Below are 22,115 nucleotides of genomic sequence, written 5' to 3' on the forward strand. Positions count from 1 at the left end.
TTTACTTATAACAAGAATTGAAGAGCCACAGGTTTTGTGTTGATCCTGATTCAGTTAATGATTTTACTAACACCTGAAAGAAAGCAAGACATGCATTTTCTATAAAAGCTTTCAGTAGTAATGAAACAAACATCAACTGCAACAAGTTAACGAAGCAAAAGAGCCAGGGTTCTTTGACTTTAGTAATTGAGGAAAGAAATTTTGTAACATTTTATTCAGAAATATGAATACTTTTGTTTTACTGGTATTACTGAGAATAATGTGTAATGTTTTTCTTCATTAAAATGTAAGAAAAACTTGAGAATTAATTTTAACAGAGGGTGCTTAACACACAGAATCACTGTACAGCTTCCTGTGCAGTCCTTTGACACAGTCAGAAGTCACAAGTTTGTGTTCCTCGCCCCCACCCCTCCTCATGTAAGTTTTTGGTTTCTCTATGAAAATTTCACTTGCCCAATTAGGTAAAATGCCAAAACTATAAACAAGCGGCTTCAGACCACAGGAAAAATAAATGCACAAAAGGTGTTTCAGGAACTAACCAGCAATTTTAAAATTAAGCCAATCTGTGAGCAACAGCCATTTACTGGACCACATCAGGAGTTTCCCATTTTGCCACAGACATACAGCATAGGCAGCCATTTTGTCACTGGTTTCTGAAAGTATGTGCCTCATTCATGCTCATTCAAAAATAAGTGTTAACCTTTTAAGGAAAAGATCTCCAACACTTTTCCCTAAATATCCCTTTCTTCATGTTTTATGTTTTACTATTCATTTTGCAATGCCTCTTTGACCCCAGGTGCCCCCCCGCCCCCAGGAGGTACCAGGCACTGAGCCAGGGGTCATGGAGGGGCCCAACACGCGATCCCCACCGGACCCGGAAGTGGACTGGAAGCGTTTCTGGTCCACTTCCGGGTCTGCTGCCAAGCACGCTGGGGAGCCCCACATGCTCCTGTGGGACACGCCATGCGCCCCAGCATCACAGCATTCACAGCCACCTGCTTTCTAGAGGTATGTAGAAAAAACATTTAAAGCTGTGTCTATGTCTGAATTGCCAAATCTTTCTGAATTGATTTGGAGGGTTCCGATTCAATTCGGACAAATTAAAAGGGTCCTCTGATTCGACTCAGATTTGGAGATTTGGCCACCAAATCGAATCAGGTACTGAAGCTTCACACAGCCCTAATAGCTACCCAGTAGAAAATAATATGTTATATTGTTATGACTGTATTTACACCAGGGGAGTTGTACCACTTTCATTTTTCCTGCACAGTTGAAACAGAATTTTTTTGCATAAAGAAGTGGTAGACTGTCAGCTCTAGCCAACAGACTGCCCAGTTACACCCTGTAGAGAACAGGAGTCTAGTCTTTACTTTCTTATCTTGTAGTTCGTTTATCTGTTATTGCAAACCACTCTGAGCCTTCCTGGATAGAGCAGGATATATATCTAAACAACAAAAATAATTTGTGAAGGTTAGTGTGAACACTCCCCAAACAGCTGTTTGTCTTATGGCTTTCCCTACCATCACTTTTACCACCACAATGCTGTTTAATTAAGTGCATATAAAAGGGATACTATGCTAAATGTTACTTCACAGTATTTAAGCTTGCAGTGTGAGGCTTTGATTGGTTTGGGGTCCTTTGCCCTACTCCAGCTGCCCCCATTTCCTTTCCAATTATAACAGTAGGTCTTACTATTAGGTAAAGTACAGTAGTTAAAAGTACGGAACTATACCAGAAAACTTGTTAGAAGGAACTCATACTAAAATTAAACCCAAAAGCTAGTGTCACCAAAAAAAAAAATAAAAATATGACACGAGTAACTCCAATAAATTGCTAGAATAGTTTTCTTTACGAAATGTACAAAACAAATAAAGGCATGATATAAAGGTCTTATCCCACTTACTTGAGACAATCTACATAATTTATCTGTGGCTTCCTTGCTCATGACTCTCAAAATCATTCTAATAAATGATTATTGTGGTTTATCATGTACTTCATTAGCATCGCTTAGTAAAACATTTCTCAATCCAGTCTCTGAGTGGAGCAACCTGGATGTGCAGCTACTCCCCGCTATGAATAAAAGGCTCCATACCTCAAGCCGTTAATCTTAATTGGTAATTTACTGCACATTAAGAGAGAAATCCTAATATAAGGGTTCTTAGTCTGTCTGTCTGTCCGTAACGCTTTTGGGCAACTGCGCCTGTGCTGCCGAGAGGGCTAGCAGCAATTGGCTGCAGGGGCTCCAACTCCTCAGGCAGGGAGGTGAGAGCCCTGCTGCTCCACAGGAGGAGGTGAAGGCAGAGGCAGGTGGGTGAGGTGGAGGGAAGGAGGGAAGCCCTGCTGCTCTGCAGGAGGAGGTGGAGGCAGGCAGGCAGGAGGGAGGAAGTCGCCACCACTTCCTCCTTAGACGGGGGAAGCCCTGCTGCTCTGCCAGAGGAGGCAGAGGCGGAGGGCCTGTTTACATGGCCGGCCCCAAAGGGTGAGCAGGGAGCGGGAGGGGCCATGTAAACATTCCTTTAAACACTCCATCAAGGATGAGAGGGCTGCGTGGGCCCAAGTTTGAGTCATTGCCAGGGAAGTTTGTGGCAGCGGCGAACATGCCCTGGCCACCCAAGCAGTAGTGCTTCCCTATGCCTCCCTGCCTGAGGGCAAAGGGGGGGGGGGGTCATGATGGCAATGCCCACTCCCCGCCCCGCCCCGCCGCCCATCCCTGACACCCCCTGGAACACCTGGCAGGGAGGGGGAGGTGGCAGCCAGGGAGGAAGGGGAACGGGAAGGTGGCCCCGACAACAGCTGGCAGGGAGGAGGGAGGCGGCGGGGAGAGAAAGTGCACGGGCTTGGGGAGGGGTCAAGGTGGCGGCTGTTGTCGGGCCAGGCAGCAGGGAGGAAGGGAAGCATGGAAGGAAGGACAGAAGGACGGACAGACTTTGACTTTTTAGCTACTTTATTCAGGGGGTTTGGGTACAAAAAGTTGGCCCCTCCGGGGTCCAGGTCCAATATACAAAACAAAGACAAACAAATTACCATCAAACCAAAAGCACCATGTCATTACATTCATAACATCACACTGTGACAGACACCTTTGCAGTATTACACGTTGTGCCTAACATGCTGGTATGTGGTGGGGACACCTGGGCACACTGTCATACAGACCAAAGTCCTCTATAAACAAACTATTCCTACCCTGCTCTATCCAATCATATATGTGACAAAAACTTCGAACTCCCTACATGAAGAAAAAAAAAAAAGCAAGAAGCAGCCTGGTAAGGGCCCAGGGCACAGCGCGAGCTTGTAGTTGCAGTCTGCCACTGAGCCTGTCTGGTCACCCAAACCGGTCATGACATCAGAGTGCGTATTGAAGATGGCCGTCCTCCATGTGGCACAGTGCACCCTCAAGGGCCCAGCATGCCTCAAAAGTGGGCATTGCCCGCCAGAGCATAGCATGCTCAAACTCCAGCAAGAGGCGCACCCACACCAAGAGGCCGAAAAGCCATAGGGCATCGTCTGAGCCAGTCCCAGCTAGCCAGCTGGCTCTTGAGGACAGCCATCTTGGCATGACCCAGCAGGAAGGTGGCCAGGCAGACAGCGCCCGCTTGAACACCCAGTACAGGTAGGAGCACACATAGGTGTTCTCTGAGAGGCACCTGCCCAGCACCCACAGCAGTGGCTTGAGGACGATAAAGAGCAGCCACAGGTGGGGACAGTTGAGGAAGGTGTGAAAAAGGTTCTCCTCAACACCCCCAAGGCAGAAGGGCCAGTCTGTCGAGGCAGCTGGGTCAAAGTGGGATGCAAATGTGCCAGTGGTTAGGATGCCATGCAGCAACCGCCACTGCAGGTCGCCAGTCTTAGCGGTTGGCAGCTTATACAATGTGTGCCAAGCCGGGTGAGCAAGTGGGGAATCTGGTGGCCCCAGGGACCGCCACCATGGTGTATTGGGGCAGCCTGCCAGCACCTGGGCATGGCAAACGTGAATCCCTAGGCATATAGGTTTCTACGTGACAGAGAAGCAAAGGGGCAACCTGTGTCACTGTTGGGAGGCATGGGGAGCATCAGCAGGGTGCCAGGCCCACCGGGCAGCTTGCCAGCCATGGCTGGGGCAACCGGCAGCAAGGGAAAAGCTTCACTCAGGGCATCCACTGCACAGGGAATCTGGCGTGCTCCAAGATGGTCATCCAGGATGGCTGCTGCCTCCAGTGGGAGGGCAGCCTGGATGTCACGCAAGAGACGGCCCACGCTGCAGATGGAGCACATGCCTAGCCAGGTGGTCAGAGCATCAGGCAAGAGCCAGGACAACTGAGCGGGGTCAAGGAGATGGCCCAGGTGGAGGACACATGTCTGAAAGAAGGTGGCTGTGAGGTTGGTGAAGGCCAGGCTCAGCACGGGTCACCATAGGGCTGGGTTGTGCACCAGGGGTCTCCCTCAGCAGCTGTGGGAACTGCAGGTACTGGGTCTGGAGCTGGAGGCAAAAGGTGGCCTGTCAGGCTTGTATGACACCGTGGTAGAAGGCCAGAAGCACCCCCCAGTCCATGAGCAGGAGGTCCAGCAGGAAGAGCTCCCGGTTGAAGCCAAGGGCCCCCACCCTCTGCAGGAACCAGCATGCCAGTTGTTGCCAGGGTAGACACTACTCACCCTAGAGAAGTCGCTAAAGGGCTTACAGGCAGAAGGCGACCACGCTGCTTGCCAGGTTGACCAGGCTCTGGCCCCCTTGATGACAGGTAAGTAAAGGACGCTCATGAAAGCCAGTGGCGCCCATCTCAGAAAATCACAGAATCACGGAGGAGCAGAGCTGGAAGGGACCTCCAGAGGTCATATAGTCCAATCCCCTGCCTGAGGCAGGATTATTCCTATTCAAACCATCCTATACAGATCCTTCCCTAGCTGACCAGAGAAATCCAGGGCAGCCTAAGGGACAAAAGGGGAGCACATAAAAAGTGGAAACAGGGAGAGATCACCAGAGATGAATATACCTCCTCTGCTCATGCCTGCAGGGAGGCAGTTAGACAGGCCAAAGCTACCATGGAGCTGAGGATGGCAACCCAAGTAAAAGACAACAAGAAATTGTTTTTTAGATATATAGGGAGTAAAAGGAAGGCCCAGGGAGGAATAGGACCCCTGCTAAATGGGCAGAAACAATTGGTGACAGACACGGGGGACAAGGCTGAACTCCTCAACGAGTTCTTTGCCTCAGTGTTCCTAAGTGAGGGGCACGACAAGACTCCCCTCAGCATAATTTGTCCTGCCAGGCTCTCACAAATGTGTGAGCCTTGATAATTTTTTCAAAGACTTTACCAAGGATGGAGGTGAGACTGACTGGCCTATAGTTGCCCGGGTCCTCCTTCCTCCCCTTTTTGAAAATGGGGACCACGTTAGGCCTTTTCCAGTCCTCCGGGACTTGGCCCGTGCGCCACGAGCGTTCGAATATTCCTGCCAGTGGCTCTGCAATGACGTCGGCCAGTGCCTTCAGCACCCTTGGATGGAGCCCATCTGGGCCTGCCGATTTGAAGGCATCCAGTTCTTCCAAATAACTCTGTACCACCTCAGGATCTACGTATGGAAGTCTGGCGCCTTGCTGCTGCCTCTCTACAACCCCAGTGAGAGACTCGTCGTGCCCCTCACTTAGGAACACTGAGGCAAAGAACTCGTTGAGGAGTTCAGCCTTGTCCCCCCTATCTGTCACCAATTGTTTCTGCCCATTTAGCAGGGGTCCTATTCCTCCCTGGGCCTTCCTTTTACTCCCAATATATCTAAAAAACAATTTCTTGTTGTCCTTTACTTGGGTTGCCATCCTCAGCTCCATGGTAGCTTTGGCCCGCCTAACTGCCTCCCTACAAGCACGAGCAGAGGAGGTATATTCATCTTTAGTGATCTCACCCTGTTTCCACTTTTAATGTGCTCCCCTTTTGGCCCTTAGGCTGCCCTGGATTTCTCTGGTCAGCCATGGAAGCCTCCTGGCCCCTTTCCCATTTTTGCCTCGCTCGGGGATCGTCTTGCTTTGTGCCCAAAGGATCGTTTCCTTTAGGCACAGCCACCCTTCTTGGGCTCCCATCCCAGATCGTGCCTGACCAATCTAGTTTCTTTTTATGACCAGGTTACGAAACGCCTGGACACAGGAGGAGGGGTGGATGTCGTATACTTAGACTTCAGGAAGGCCTTCGATACGGTATCCCACCCCATACTGGTGAACAAGTTAAGAGGCTGTGACGTGGATGACTACACAGTCTGGTGGGCGGCGAATTGGCTGGAGGGTCGCACCCAGAGAGTCGTGGTGGATGGGTCGGTTTTGACCTGGAAGGTTGTGGGCAGTGGGGTCCCGCAGGGTTCGGTCCTTGGACCGATACTCTTTAATGTCTTCATCAGTGACTTGGACGAGGGAGTCAAATGTACTCTGTCCAAGTTTGCAGATGACACAAAGCTATGGGGAGATGTAGACATGCCGGAGGGCAGGGAACAGCTGCAAGCAGATCTGGACAGGTTGGACAAGTGGGCAGAAAACAACAGAATGCAGTTCAACAAGGAGAAATGCAAAGTGCTGCACCTAGGGAGGAAAAATGTCCAGCACACCTACAGCCTAGGGAATGACCTGCTGGGTGGCACGGAAGTGGAAAGGGATCTTGGAGTCCTAGTGGACTCCAAGATGAACATGAGTCGGCAGTGTGACGAAGCCATCAGAAAAGCCAATGGCACTTTATCGTGCATCAGCAGATGCATGACAAATAGGTCCAAGGAGGTGATACTTCCCCTCTATCGGGCGCTGGTCAGACCGCAGTTGGAGTACTGCGTGCAATTCTGGGCACTGCACTTCAAGAGGGATGCAGATAACCTGGAGAGGGTCCAGAGAAGGGCCACTCGTATGGTTAAGGGCCTGCAGTCCAAGCCCTACGAGGAGAGACTAGAGAAACTGGACCTTTTCAGCCTCCGCAAGAGAAGGTTGAGAGGCGACCTTGTGGCTGCCTATAATTTCATCACAGGGGCACAGAAGGGAATTGGTGAGTATTTATTCACCAAGGTGCCCCCGGGGGTTACAAGAGACAATGGCCACAAGCTAGCAGAGAGCAGATTTAGATTGGACATTAGGAAGAACTTCTTCACAGTTCGAGTGGCCAGGGTCTGGAACGGGCTCCCAAGGGAGATGGTGCTCTCCCTTACCCTGGGGGTCTTGAAGAGGAGTTTAGATGAGCATCTAGCTGGGGTCATCTAGACCCAGCATTCTTTCCTGCTTATGCAGGGGGTCGGACTCGATGATCTATTGAGGTCCCTTCCGATCCTAACATCTATGAATCTATGATCCATAATTTAAACTCTTGGTAAAACTGCCATCAACCCTGCCATGGGTAACAGGGAATCATGGTAGCCAACATCCTGCTTCTGTTAATATATACTTACGAGATCCTAGGGAGAAGGCCATGCCCCCCCTGCAGAGGAATGCAACCACGACCCCCCAGTCCATGCCAATCGGACCAGGGGATAAAATTCTTTTCTGACCCTAACTCTCCTGAGTGATCTTACCCTGAGCAGAGGGGCAAAACCCTCTAGCCACGAGTCTCTGGCTTTGGTCCTAGCAAGAGCACGGGCATAGCCCAGATACAATCCCTAGCTTTGACTGCAGCCAACACCCAATGTCTCTGAGGGAGGCTTAAAAAACCCCTGATGCAGGTAGCAGAAAGTGGGGGGAAGCAGGCCCAGAAGCCTGGGAAATCCTCATAGTAGGACATAGGCATAGCTATGCCCATGTCATCCCCGACCAGTGCCTGATCAACCTCCTCTTGAACCTCTCCAATGATGGCGAGTCCACAACTCCCCAAAGCATCTCTTCCACAGCCTCACTGCTCTAAAAGTGAAGATGCTTTTCCTGAGATCCAACTTAAACCTACTTGGCTACAACTTCAGGCCACAGGTTCAGGCCAACTGCAGCAAGAGAGGAGGGGCACCTTCCCTCCTCTTTATGGCAGCCCTTCAAGTATTTGAAGACTGCTAACAGGTCCCCTCTCAATCGCCTTTTAGACTAGCTGATCATGGTGAGCTCCTTCAGCCTCTTCTCACGTGACCTTGCAATCATCTTTGGCGCCAACCTCTGGACTCTCACGAACGTCTCCACGTCCTTTTTGAAACGTGGCGTCCAGAAGCACAGCCGAGACTCCAGACAAGGCCTAACTGGTGCCGAGGAGAGAGGTGCTACCACCACCCACGTGCCAGCGCCACTCACCCTCAATGTCAACCTGGCCCGGTGGCTGCTCGAATATCTACCAGGAGGTGCTGGAGTCTCTCAAGTAGATCCTGTGGCGGGTCGAGTACGGTGCACTGGTGCTACACAGTCGCCACCACCAGGCTGTTGGCGATGAGGACACGTCCACGGTAGGAGAGGCTGGATAGGCACCACCATTGCAAATGGGCCTCCACCCCCTCATTAAGGCTGTCCCAGTTGTGTGATATGAAGGTCGGTGGCCCAGGAACAGTCTAGAACCTTGAGGTCCTCACAAGAGAGGCCCCCTGGAGAATCTGGGCGGAGGGTGGGGGGTCACACTGGTCCATGCACCAAGCAGAGTATCACTCTTGGCCCAGTTGATACAAGCCAAGGAGGCTTGTACTGATAGGCTTGCTGGCAGTTCATGAGGGCCCACGTCTTCCTGGGTGTTGAGGAAGACGGTCACGTCATCCACATGCCCCAAAGACCAGAGTAGAGGGCCAATGGACAGGCTCATGGCCAACAGCAAGGCCACACTGCTCAGGCAGTGCTGCGTGTGCAGCAGCAGCTCAATGGCCAGGGCGTAGAGCACGCCCGATAGGGGGCAGCCCTGACAGATGCCCCTGTGCATGGGGAATGGGGCACCGAGAACACCGTTCACCTCGAGCAGGCTCGGGGTGTCTTGGTACAAGACCCGGAAGGCCCCGGCGATGAGAGGCCCAAAACCAAAGGCCTCCAGGGTCTGGAAGAGATAGGCGTGGCTCACCCGATCAAAGGCCTTCTCAGGGTCCACAGGGATGAGGCCAAATGTCTAGGCCGAAGAGTTCGCTGGCTGTGAGTAGACTGCACAGCAGGAACAGGCTGTCTTGGATGGTCCTGCCCAGCACTCAGCTCTGCTCAGGCCCAGTGACAGAGGCCATGACGGTGCAGAGGCGGTTCGCCTGCACTTTGGCCAGAATATGTAGTCTGCACACAGCAGGGAGACCGGATGCTAGTTGTTAACACAGCAAAGGTATCCCTTCTTGGGAAGCAACGTGAGCACCGCTTGGCGGCAGCTGACTGGTAGGAACTTGTTGGCAAGGCTCTCCTGGAAACACGCAGGAGGCAGAGGCCAGGGAGAGGTGAGAAGATCTTGTAGAACTTGGCAGGTAACCCATCGAGGACTGGGGCTTTGTCGGGGGCAAGGCCAGCCGCAGAGGCTGCCAGCTCCTCCAGAGACAATTCCCACTCAAGCTCGCTGGCCTCCAGGGCACAGAGACATGACAGCCCCTCATGAAGTTCCTGCGTGGCCTCGGGGCAGGGCAGCTCAGCCACAAACAGGTCATGATAGAAGGCGATGGCATGGACCCGGGTTAAATATATGAGCATAATTACTTGGCCCTCAGAGATCTTGAGGTGATCTAAGACTTTTCTCGCTGCCTGCCGCCACTCCAGGTTGAAGCAGCAGCGGGTTGGGGCGTTACTTTCCACCAGCTCTTGGCAGCAGGAGTGGATCATCGCTCCGCTCCGTGGGCTGTGCTCTCCACCAAGTCACACAAGCATTTCTTGTGGAACCGGAGGCTCTCGCACAGCACTGCGTTGCTGCTAGCGGCCAGCAGGATAGCCTCAAGCTCTGCCACATCTTCCTCCAGCTCTCAGATATGATGGCATAGTTCATTTGTGGCCAACTGGGTGTATTGCTGGCAAAAAGCCCGGATCTGTACCTTGCCCACATCCCACTACAGCTTCCAGGATAAGTAGCTCAGTCTTGTGGCCTCCCAGCCCCGCCAAAATTGGGCAAAGCAGTCCTGGATATAGGAGTCTTGAAGCAGGCTGAGGTTGAAGCACCAATAAGGTGCTTGTGCGCAGGCTCTTCCGGAGCGGCTCAGTTCACAGCAGGCCAGGCCATGATTTGACAGGCCCGAGGGAATGATGCAGCCGCTGCGCAGCAGTGGCAGATGATGCCTAGTGACAAAGGCAGTCAAGGCAGGCCATGGTGAGACCACCGGTGCTTGTTCTGGCCCAGGTGTACTGGCGCACGTCAGTATGCAAGGCTTGCCAGATGTCAATGAGGTCCACGGTCTCCAAGGCAGACTGCAGCTTGCAGGCTGAGGGCAGGTGAGGCTCAAGCCCCATGCAGTTGAGCATGGCATCAATGGTGCAATTAAAGTCCCCACCTATGAAGAGCAGGTCATCATCCTCACTAGCATTGCACAGGAGGGCGGTCAAGGTCTCAAAGAAAATGACCCTCTCTTGGCCATCAGTGGCTGCATAGACATTGACGAGTAGCAGGTGGTGTGGTAGGGTGCCGCTGAATGTCAGCAGGCAGCTGGGGATGACCTCCGGCATCACTGCCATGTCAAGCTGCGGTTGTGGCAATAGGAGAATAGCGACCCTGGTGCTGAGATTGGTGCCATGGCTCAGGAACAAGTGGCATCACCAGACAGCGTGCCAAGCCACCTGGTTGAGCCTGATGGAATGAGTCTTCTGGACATCCAGTTTGTTTACCTCCCCCCCATAGTTTCGTGTCATCTGTAAACTTGGACAGGGTGCTTTCTACTCCCTCATCCAAGTCGCTAATGAAGATATTGAACAGTACCAGTCCCAGGACAGAGCCTTGGGGGACTCCACTAAACACATTTCTCCAGGTAGAAACTGACCCATCCACCACCACTCTCTGGGTGCAACCCATAAGCCAATTTTCCACCCACTGGAAATCTACACTACAACTGTTTAGTTTATCTTTAGGAATTGGGTGCGACACTGTGTCAAAGGCCTTTCTAAAATCTAAGTAAATAACATCTACCTCTATTCGTTCATCCAAGCATTTTGTGACCCAGTCCTAAAAAGAAACCAGTTTAGTCAGGCAGGATCTGCCTACTACAAACCCATGCTTGTTGCTCCTTAGCATTGTTTTACCTGCTGGTCCCCCACAAATGTAATCCTTAACAATTTTCTCAGAGGTCTTGCCAAGGATAGGGGTGAGGCTAACCAGCCTATAGTTACACCTGGTTCTTGGGGGGAGAGAGATCATCCTGCTCTCGAGGTTGCTTGCGACACTCAGAAAGCTGGATCTCCAGCTCACTAGCTTCCCCATCCAATCCAGTAGGCTGGAACATGACCAAGAGGTCAGACTCCTTGGCCGACCCCTGGGTCAGGCCTCCAGAAAGGAGACATTCCGTATCATCTTTACTGCCACCCAACTCCAGAAATGGGAGACGGGTGAGGGGCTGGTGACCCCTGCTGTCGCCTCCCCCACCACCAGGTCATCCCCATCCACTGTCACGTGCAACACAGTCGTGCAACGGTCACGTGCAACGGGGTTGCCGACATGACAGCCGGAGCAGGGTCAGCCTTTCTAGTGGCGACTACCCTGGCACAGGCTGAGGAGGGTCCTGGCAGGGATGGGGTGTCCCGAGAGGCCTCCTTCATCTTCCTCTCCTTGTTTTTCTTCTTAGTGGCAGGCAGCACCCCCCTAGTAGGGGACAGGCCAGACCGCTCCCAGCCCACCCCCTTGGAGCCAGCCACCTCTCAGACAAGGCCACGGTGGAGGACAGCTGGGAGGAGGTCCAAGCCCCATCATCTGACAGGGCTAAGGCACCACAGTCACCACTGACCCCAGTCGCCTCGGCGGGCAAGGAGTAAGCAGAGGCATCAGCCCTTCCACCTGGTTGGACCTGTGCACTGGAGGGGTGGGCACCGTAGGTGGGACAGGCAGGGGACAGGACTGGGTAGTAGTACCAGCCCGTCTGCTCAATAGTGCTCTTACATCAGAGACCCCAGCCCCCTCAGATGGAATGGAGGTGAAAGGAGGTTGGGAAGAGAGCCTGACCTCACTGGGCAGGGCCTGCGTCCCAGAAGTGGATGTGCCATCCTTCAGTGCCGCTACAGTCACCACTGTTCAGCCACTTTTCCCTGCTGGCACTGGGCTGCTAGATGGGAAGAGCTACCACACTAGAAACACGTGGTCTCCCCCCAAGGAAAAATAAATTACAAACCTCTGCCCGTCGACCGTGAGGATCTAGAAGCAAAGCAGAGACTGGGGCCCTCCCTGAGGAGCATGAAGACCTGCCTTCAAAAGAACAGGACATGCTTCAGCTTCAGATCCTTGCTTCCAATTGTCAGTCAGCGAAAGGGACTCATAGGAACCCCATAGGGCTCAAGTCCCTTGGCCAGCTCCCAACCGGACAGGTGCTGGGGAATGTTGGAAAACACCACCCTCACTGCGTGGGTGTCTAGGGGTGTGACAAGATAACGTATGCCCACGATGTCCAGGCCCTCCGCACGCATCCTGCTGACCAGGGTGGGAGTGCTCAGGTAAGTCACTGGGACCGTGTTAACACGACTCCTGTAACATACATTATGCCGTCCCAGGTGATCAGCTAGGGCATCTACATAGAACTCGACCCCAACATAAGGAGGGGTATGTACCTCTCAAGCCATGGTTAAGGGGGAGGTTTTGAGAGGCATCCCCATGCCAGCCGCTGGGTGTAGGAGCGGCCACTCCTGCTAGGACAGGGTTAATTGCAAAAGCTAAAACTAAGGGAAGAAAAAAATGTGTATATATTAACTACCGAGATAAGTGTCTGGCAATGCGGCCATAAAAAGCAAAAAGGGAGGGGGATGCGTGGCTGTAGGGGAGAAGGGATGGATAAAGAGGGAGGGCTGTGATTGAGTTAAACAAAAAAAAAGAAAAAGAAAAAGAAAAGGGAATAATTTGTGCCCCTCGAAATGCAAAAGATAAAATAAGGTAAGATAACTCCCCGCAGCAGACAGGCAACAAAGAAAGAGAAACAGTAAGAGAGAAGCTGTGAAATAGACAAATGCAACTCGCAGACAGAGAAACCGGAAGTAGAGGGGGGAGGGGACAGAGAAGAGAGAAAAAGAAGAAAAAAAACACTGTGAAAACGCAAGAAAAAAAAAAATCAGAAAGTGAGATAAACAAAAGCAAGAGACCTTTAGACAGGTGAGAGTCAAAAAAAGAAGAGATAGAAAGCCAGGGAGCCTTATGCTCAGGACTGCCCCATGCAGCTCCAAGTGAGCCAGGTCTGAAGCATTCAAAGCAGAAGGAAGGCAGGCAGGGAGTGGGTATTATGGCGGCGGTGCCCCCCACCACCCAGCCCCAACAACAGCCGGCAGGGATGGGGAGGAGGGAGTCTTTACATGGCCCGCCCTGAAAGGTGAGCGACAGGTCAGAGGGGGGCCATGTAAACACTCCCTGAAATCCGTCATTCTTGACGTGCATTTACCTAGCATGTAAATATATGTTTAACAGCACGTTTGAAAAATAAAAAATTAACTACCGTATTTACCTGAATCCAAGACAACCCCCAAGTAATTAGATTCTATACATGGAAAAGTATAACATTTGTTGTCATAAAATTCCATGTAAAGAATCTAATTAGTGCAAGTTCATTTTAAATATGTCCCTCCCATTGCTGTGGTGGGAAAAGCAAAGGGAAAGGAGCCAGACCCCCACCCTTCGCTCATCCACTCTTTGCCCTTCCCTGCCTACCCCTCTGCCCTTTTCCCCTCCATGACTATAACTATCCCCTTGTTCCTTGTCTCCTTGGGCCAGTCCCCACTCTGCACCACCACACTGCTCCCCTGCTGCCTACCCTGACCCCCATGCCTGCCCTCCTGCCACCTTCACACATTGCCCCCCCAGGTCTGTACCTACCTCTACTCCCTGCTTCCCATCCTCTGCTCCCTCCTGCCATTCTGGATGCTTATCTTGGTGGGGTGATCTAACGCCAGCTGACTTCCTGTCCCTTGGGCAGGGGGCTGGACCCAGTGATCTCACAAGGTTCTTTCCAGCCCTAATGCCTACGAAAATCTGCCCCAACCCCTTGTCCTCTCCCATGCCTGCGCCTAACTGGCCCCTACATCCCCTGCCACTGTCCCCCTGGCAGCGAGCCCCCTCCCCTGCTGCACAAGTCCCCCAGGCCCAATGCAGGCAGTGGCTCAGCTCCAGCTTTGGATCTGAGACCAGGGCCAACACAGAGCTAAGCTGCTGCCTACCTCACACTGGCACTTTTTTCCCCTTAATGTTGATGGGGGCGAGGGGGAGCCTCATCTTGGATTTGAGTAAAATTGGTACAAATCTCCTTTCCAGCACCTACCTTAGGTGAAAGGGCACAATGGATGCTTCCCACTGAGGAATCATCCCATGTGAGATGCATAATAATGCATAATAAGCCAAGATTACACCCAGCTTTGGGCCAGGGTTTGAAATATGGTATAGTAAAGCAAATGATTCTTCCTCCTAAATCTGGTTAGCAAGTTAGTTTGGAAATAATTCTGAGTTAGTAATCTCAAAGACAGTTAAAAGGTAACCCCTGCCATGCAGACCTTATAAGCTAGAAATTAAGAAGTAGGCTGGGAAAGCCAGAGTTATCCTCACCCCTGCTCCCCTCCCTGATGTGTAGGCCTCAGAAAAGGAAGAAGGGCTTCAGAAGGAACTAAATGAAAGGAGGTTGGGGTTTTGGCAGATTGTTAAGAGAATAACACTCAGAGTCAAGACAACAGTAAACAGACTTGAGCTGTGGGTATTCAGGCTCTAGAAGGCAAGCTAGACTTTATATTGCAGACAGTGAAAAGCCAGAGAAATAACTAAACGCACTGAAGTAACAAGATCCAACTGACCAAGAAAAAGGATTTTTTGCTGTAGCACTCTAGATGGCTTAGAGGGGACTGATAATAATCATCTTTGATTCCAGAAACAGGAAACAAAAGGAAATAGATAAAAGGAATACGCCAAGACAGAGTAACATTCTGATTTTAAACAGTTGTAAATTATAATGACAACATTTAGTGAAAACTGGATTTGTAGGGAAAAAAAAACAGTTTCCAAGAGGGGACAGATTAAAGAAGCCTGAGACTCAGAATGGATAGCTATGGTTAAAACCAAATGGTGAAATGAGAAAGAGGGGAAGGATTTAAGATAAAAATTGAAGTCTGCTTTGGTCAGATAAAAAAAACAAAAAACAAAAAAACTTGCACTAGAAACAGATATGCAATACCAGTAAAGAATAATTAACACCTTTAGCACAAATGTAACAAAACGTGGGATGCGGATGAGATCACTCCCAAAAAAGAAATGGGAAGCAAATAATTACGATCTAATAGCAAGGACCAGAGAGAAAAAGAGCTATCACCAAAGGAGTTAAAGAAAGGACCGACAAGAACTTAATGGAGAGCCATCACAGGAAGGACCTATAAAAAGATCAAGAGAAACAGGGTGGCTACGGAAAAACCCCAGCATTCAACAGTATCTGAAATATCAAGAACAGGGATGAAGTTAAGCACAAGAGAATCATCAACAGAGGATATCTGACATAACAATACATGCAATTCTACAGAGCCTAGGTGGCAAAAAGCCAACTGAAGTGACTTTGAAATCTAGGTCCTTTAATTTAGAAGGGTGATGAGGTGATGAAAGGCTGGGGGTTTCCTTTTGTTTTTAACAGAATGCTTATGCAGTAATTAAAGGAGGAAGAGATATAGGGAGTGGTTAATGATATAAAGGCACATGAAGGTTACTAACAAGTTATAAATGAGCTCAGGAAAAAGGAATGAATGTAGAGTGTGAAAATCAGACTGTAAAAGAGCAGGAGACAGGAATAACAAGTGACTTGTCAACTTTTTCCTTCATGTCTACGAGGTCCTCGGGAGGGACATCAAAAGGTAGTTTACAATCCTTGGCTGCACACAAATTACTATGTCTTAATAATGTTATTATTAATAACATTCTATATAGATAAGGTAAAATTATAGTGATCAAATCCAATTATTGTAGGCCAGGAAGGAACCTTTTCCCCTGCAGCTAATGAAGAAGTATCAGGCATATTAAAAGAGTATTCAGTTTTTGAAGAGTCAACCGTGGTTACCACCAAAGGAAGAATCCCAGAATTTATCTGAATTATTATGACTAGCACAGGCCCTAACCAAGATCAAAATTCAAAGAAAGAAAGAGCTCACTTACCCCAAGTCACCAAAGCTGGGACTTGAACTCTGATCTCCCACATGGTAGGCAGAAACTCTGCCACACAGTCAAGAGACAGAGACAGAGAAACACAGAGACAGAGAGAGAGACAGAGAAAGAAAGAAAGGCCATGCCCCAAAAGGGCTTACAACCAAAGATAATCAGGAAAACTGAAAGCTAACCCCAACTCACATTGCAGGTCAGTTGAAGGGACAGGAATAGAACCCTAAACATTAGACTAGGGTTTGAGAGACTATCACTTGATCATACTACTTAATGTTGATACTGTATAATATATCCTGTTTCTGTTACATGACTGCACACTAAACTGCAAAGGTGCTTTCAGCCTAGAAATCACATTACTACCATGTTTTAATTTCAGTTATTTTAAGCCAGGAGCAGGCAATTATTTTGGGCAGAGGGCCACTTAGCGAGTTTTTGCAAGCTGTTGAGTGCCTCATGGGTAATCCCACCCCTTAACAGGTGCCCCGCCCCCTGGTTGTCATCTTGGGACCATAAGTCCCACCCATGACCTCTGACCCTTGCCACCAGAAGTCCCTCCCCTTGCCCCTAGAAGTACTCCTTCAGAGAAGAGGGTTTGCTATCTTAGAACCAGAAAAAAACAAATTATTATGTACTAAAAAAATCAAATACCTATAATATTATAATTCAATTAAAAATATGCACAAACACACACCTATCAGGACAAAAATGTTTCATATGTAAAAGTGATTGCATAATAACTCAAAATGCAGACTTACTCTTGTATAGTGTGTGGAGTATGCAGGCGTGTCAAGGTGTGTGCATGTGGTGGTGGTGGGGGGGGAGGTATTTGTGGGATGTGTGATTGTGTCTGGAGGATGGTGTGGCTGTGAAGTTTGCAGGAAGGGTTGCAAGAGGCGAGCCAGCCAGACCCTTGCTGCCCAAAGCCTCATGGCCATGTTTGCACTCCAGCGGATTCTGCTGCCGCCACGAGGCTGCGGGTTGCCGGGGAAGGACCTGTCAGGCTCGGGGGGCAGTGCAAGGTGCTCTCGGAGCCGCTGGAAACCAGCAGAAGGCTTGGGATGGCAACGGCCTGGCTGCCCCCACCATGGGTGGCCCCAGTGGGTGCTGCTGCCCCAGGGGAAAGGCCTGGTCCCCCCTTACTGCGGCCTCCTCAAGCTTCCCATGCCCCGGGCTGGGACCATGCCAGGTCATGCCACCCCCAGCAGCCTCGAGAGGCAACCCACACTGCCCCCAGGGCCGGCCAGAAACTTCCTGGGACCCCTGGGCTCCTTGCGGTCACAGGAGCTTCTGGAACAGAAAAGCAGCTGCGGCTCCGCTCTCGCTGCAGCCTTCCACCTGTCCTGGGGCCAGGAAGTGAGCTGCTGCTGGGCCCCTGTGGGGTGGGGGAGCCCAGGCCTTCCCCCCCAGGGTGGCAGCACCCACAGGAGCCTCCCATGGGGGGAGCAGCTGGGCTGTTGCCACCCCAAGCCTTTGGCGCAGGATACAAATTCCGCACCGCCTCCCTGGGCCACATCCCCACCAGCTCCTGCTGCCCCCAGTGGCCTCAGGCGTCCCCCGTGCTGTCCCCAGGGATAGACAGGGGGGTTGTGAGCCAGCAACAGCCAGGAGGTGCCCTGGGGCCAGTGCCAGCAGGGCCCAGAGTAGGGTGGCAGGAGCCTGGGGTGCAGCTGGCTGTGCTCTACAGAGCCAGGCTGGGTTGCCCCAGGAGGAAGAGAGGGGTGCCACCCCACTCTGGGCCCCACTGGCACTAGTTCCCCCATGCGCCCTTGCTCCCAGCCCCCTGGCCCGGTGGGGACCAGTGTGCGCAGCCCCGACCCCCTCTTTCCCAAGTTTCCCGCTCCGGCACAGGCAGGAATAGCCCCACAGTCCCTCCAGCTGGGCGGGGCGGGGGGGGGGGGGTGGCGGCAGGGGGAGGGATGCAGGGCAGGGCAGGGCAGGGCAGGGCAGGCCCTGTTCTTCTGTTCTTCCAGAAGCCTGCTTTGGCTTCCCCTGTGTCCTACTGCCCCTGGCTCCTGTCACTTGACAGGAGCCAGAGGCAAATAAATATTAATTTTTAAAAATTTTCTAGGGGCCCCACAGGCTGGATAGAATGGCCTGGCGGGCCAGATGTGGCCCGCAGGCCATATTTTGCCCACCCCTGTTCTAAGCAGCACATAACCAGCTTAATACATAACATTCGGAAAAGGAACAGGCTAATTTTTTTTTCAGATTTACTAATCTGAAATATTTTATTTTTATTTTACTGATGTCCCAGTTTTCCCTGATAGCACATTAAATGATGAAAGGGATGCAGGAAAAAAGCACAATTACATTTCAACATCTCTCTTTAATGGGTAGACATACTAGAGTTCATAAAACTGATGCTCTCGTAACACCCTTAAAGAGTTGTCAAAGATTTACTCATGACAAAGCAGAAGCACAATCGAGTGACAAAAGTTTCTGAAGTGTTACAAAGAACCCCTCTATTCTGGAGATTGTGGCGCTCACCGCATTACAGCATCACTCCTATCAGAGGGATCTGCAGCAGCTGTCAAAAATGAGCAAACAGAATCACAGAATCATAAAAATTATCTCAGGTCTGAATATAACCTCAGCTTTTCGACATGCAGGCAACTCCATTATGATAGCAAGTTCTGCAGCATAGTTATAGGGCAATCTAGATCAGGAACAGGCAAAATACAGCCCATGGACCGCATCCAGCCCACCAGGCAATTCCATCTGGCCTGTGGGCACCCACCCATTAGGGAACATCCCACGGCACACAACCCCCACCACCAGCAACAGCAGCAACAGCAGACAGGGGCCCTCAGGGCACTCGTGGCCTGCCTAGGCACTGCTGCCTGGCGATTTGCGGCTCTGGCAAGAGCTGAACATGGCGGCAAGGACTGCAGCAAAGTTAATATGGCAACCATCCTCCCCTCCCCCTGCCAAAGGAGGAGTTCCAGGAGCAAGCGGAGGGACTTTGGGTGGCAAAGGTCAGGGGTTAAGGATGGGACTGCCAGTCCCAAGATTGACATGGGGGCAGGGCACCGGTCAAGGCACAGGGCTACCTTTGCAGCCCTCGACAGCTCACCAAAACTCATTAAGTGCCCTCCAGCTGAAATAAATGCCCACCCGATCTAGATGCTCATGTAGATCCCCAATTAAAATTAAGTGTTAATAAATAAAAAAATGAAAACCAGACTGACATGAACCTGAGACCTGAAAAAGTATGCACTGCATTTGAAAGACTGTCTAGACCCATACCAACCATGCAGCTGGTCTAATAAAATATATTACCCACAAAAATCCTTGCCTTATGTCCTTTTATTAAGTTCCTAACTCATTATTTTGGATGTCGGAGAAAGGATATGCTGGCAGCAAACCAGTTACAACTCCTATTGAGTTTCTACTATATATTCCCAAACCCTTTAATCCTGAAGAACAACTGTTACAAAACATAGATCTAAGTGGTCACAGACAGTGAAGATTGTCTGGCTTACCCTGTTAAACACCGGCAGCATCATATAAAGTTTCTCTTCCTGTTCTTTCTGAGTCATGTGCCGAGGAGGATGACAAAGTTCTGTGAAGAGGCGGCGCAGGTGCATCAGCCCTAAAGCATTATCCTGAGGGCCGCAATCCTCCTGCCGTGGCCGGCCCATGATCCTCTTCACCATATTCATCTTTGTTGACTTTGGTAAATTCCTCTCTATCCTGTTTAGAGAAGAAATCAATTAGTTGAGTGCATAGACTAGGGCAATGATCACAAATCTACTTGGAAAAGAAATTCAAAGTGTTACTATCCCAAACCCTGCCACAAAGACAGCAGCTACTTTTATTGAAAGTACAAGATAATTTTATGCAATACGAATCTAACATTACATGTCAGGAGGAGGAAAACTGGATCTTTTAATTTTAGGCTTCAAGTTGGTATCGCCAGGAACCAGAAAAGAAATTGCTAACTCCCACAATATAGAATATAGCCGATTAGGTATACTGTGTTGACAAGCACTGCTTATTTCTGAGATTGAAAGACAGATACATTCCAGAACAAACTAATTTATCATAAATCTTTACCAAAATAATTCTAGAATCTATGACTGCGTACACCAAATTGTAAGCTATACAATTCAATCACGAGTCAATTCAAAACACCAAGATAGTTGCTCTATGATGAGACTAACTACAGAATTACCCTCTTTTTTCTATCTCAGTGTACAGGCTTCCAAAAACAACGGTTTTCATTTCACATCCTGAATGTACTGCAGGAAACAGCAGACCAAGGGAAATTTCTGCAACCTAGACAACAACTCTGTGAAACAACCTTCTTAAGCCAGGCAAGCATTTATAATTAGCATTACATTGCTAGAAACAAAGAATGCAAGCAAGCTACTAGAACTGTGTGAAGCTTCAGTAGCTGATTCGATTCAGAGGAGATGAAGCCCGATTCGAGGACTGAATCTCCGAATCCGCATCGAATCAGGAGACCAAGTAAAAGCTCCAAATTAATTCGGAAAAAACTTCAGAAAAAAATTCAGCCGATTCGGAGATTCAGCCATAGACTAAACAGGCAGCTAACAGCTGCCTCCAGCTGGTAAGTCTGTTGGGGTTGGAGGAGGGAAAGGGCATGGGGAAGGGGCTGGGACAAGCTGCCCAGCCAGAGAGCAGGGAGGAACATTACTTGGGGAGGGGGGAAGCAGGGCATGGGATGTGGGCGCAGCAGCGCCAGGAGCGGGGGCTCTGCCCTGCTGGCGCTTGCCCAGCTGGGAGGGGAGGGGGCCAGGATGCGGACACGGCTCGCTCCAGGCGGAAGAGGCAAGCAGCAGCAAGGTCTGGCCCCCACTCAGAGCGCTGCCACACATGCATTCCGCGCCGGCTGGCAAGCGGAGACAGGGCAGAGTCCCTGCTCCCAGCACTGATGCAGGCACAACAGCGCTGGGAGCAAGGGCTATGCCCTGCTACCACCCAGAGCAAACCACACCTGCATTGGCCCCCTCCCATACTGGCTGGGTAAGCAGAAGCAGGGCATAACCCCCATGGCTTCCCCCACCGGGGCAGAGGCAGGCACAGCCAGGGGAGCTGGGGGAAAAGCCCCCATGGCTGCCCTGCCCAGCTCCATCTCCTGCCTGGCCCAGCCTCCCAGCATGCACTAGCTGCAGCAGAGGGGATCAGGGCCTCTGGGCACTCGTGGCAGAGCCCTCCTGTGCAGCACGGGTCAGTGGGGATTGCCCCCCCTCACCTGGCACCCGCACAGCAGCTGCCCCATGGTGCAGGTGCAGCACGGCTCAGCACGGGTCTGCGCATCGCTTGGGAGCTGGGGCCGCTGGGACTGAGTGGTGCCAGGCTCCGGCTGACATGTAGCCAACCCAGCTCACCAGCAAATCGAACAGGGAGCTGAAGAATCCAACTGGGGGCTAGGGATTCAAGCCGGCTCGACTCCCCAGCTCCTGGCTCGATTCGCCTGGGAGCTGGGGTGGCTCCACGTGTCAGCCAGAACCCAGAACCACTGAGCCCCAGCAGCCCCAGCTCCCAGACAGTGCGCAGCATCCTGTCGAGTCACGCTGCACCCGCGCAATGGGGCAGCTGCCGTACAAGTGTGAGGTGTGGGGGGGCAATCCCTGCTGCCCCCTACTGTGTGTGGGGGGGCTCTGCCACAAGTACCCAGAGGCCCTGATCCCTGCTGCTGCATCTGGTGAGTGTGGGGATTTTTTTTCCCTTTTTTTAAATAAAGCTCTGGGGAGGCTAGGCTAGGCAGGAGATGGGACTGGGCAGGGCAGCCATGGGGGCTTCTCCCATGGCTCCCCCCGCCCAGGGAGAGGCAGGCACAGCCAAAGGAGCTGCAGGAGAACCTGCAGCTGCCCAGCTGTGCCTGCCTCTCCCCAGCCAATTCGGATCACGGAAACTCGCCGAATCTTCTGAAGCTGATTCAGCCGAATCAATTCAGGAGGGTGATCCGAATCTCTGAACTGAATCACTGTCCTCCAA

The 22,115-nt window shown here is 51.2% G+C and overlaps 1 protein-coding gene across 7 annotated transcripts in view; it reads right to left on the minus strand.

The window, feature by feature from the left end:
* WDFY3 (WD repeat and FYVE domain containing 3) overlaps positions 1–22,115 on the minus strand; it is a 378,134-nt gene that overhangs the window by 250,147 nt on the left and 105,872 nt on the right. For all 7 annotated transcript variants that reach the window (XM_059722254.1, XM_019479325.2, XM_059722256.1 and 4 more), the window contains one exon: positions 19,634–19,844. In XM_059722254.1, the coding sequence (XP_059578237.1) occupies positions 19,634–19,844 (211 nt within the window). The remainder of the gene's footprint in view (positions 1–19,633; positions 19,845–22,115) is intronic.

Source organism: Alligator mississippiensis, chromosome 2, assembly GCF_030867095.1.
Source record: "Alligator mississippiensis isolate rAllMis1 chromosome 2, rAllMis1, whole genome shotgun sequence".
Classification (NCBI taxonomy): domain Eukaryota; kingdom Metazoa; phylum Chordata; order Crocodylia; family Alligatoridae; genus Alligator; species Alligator mississippiensis.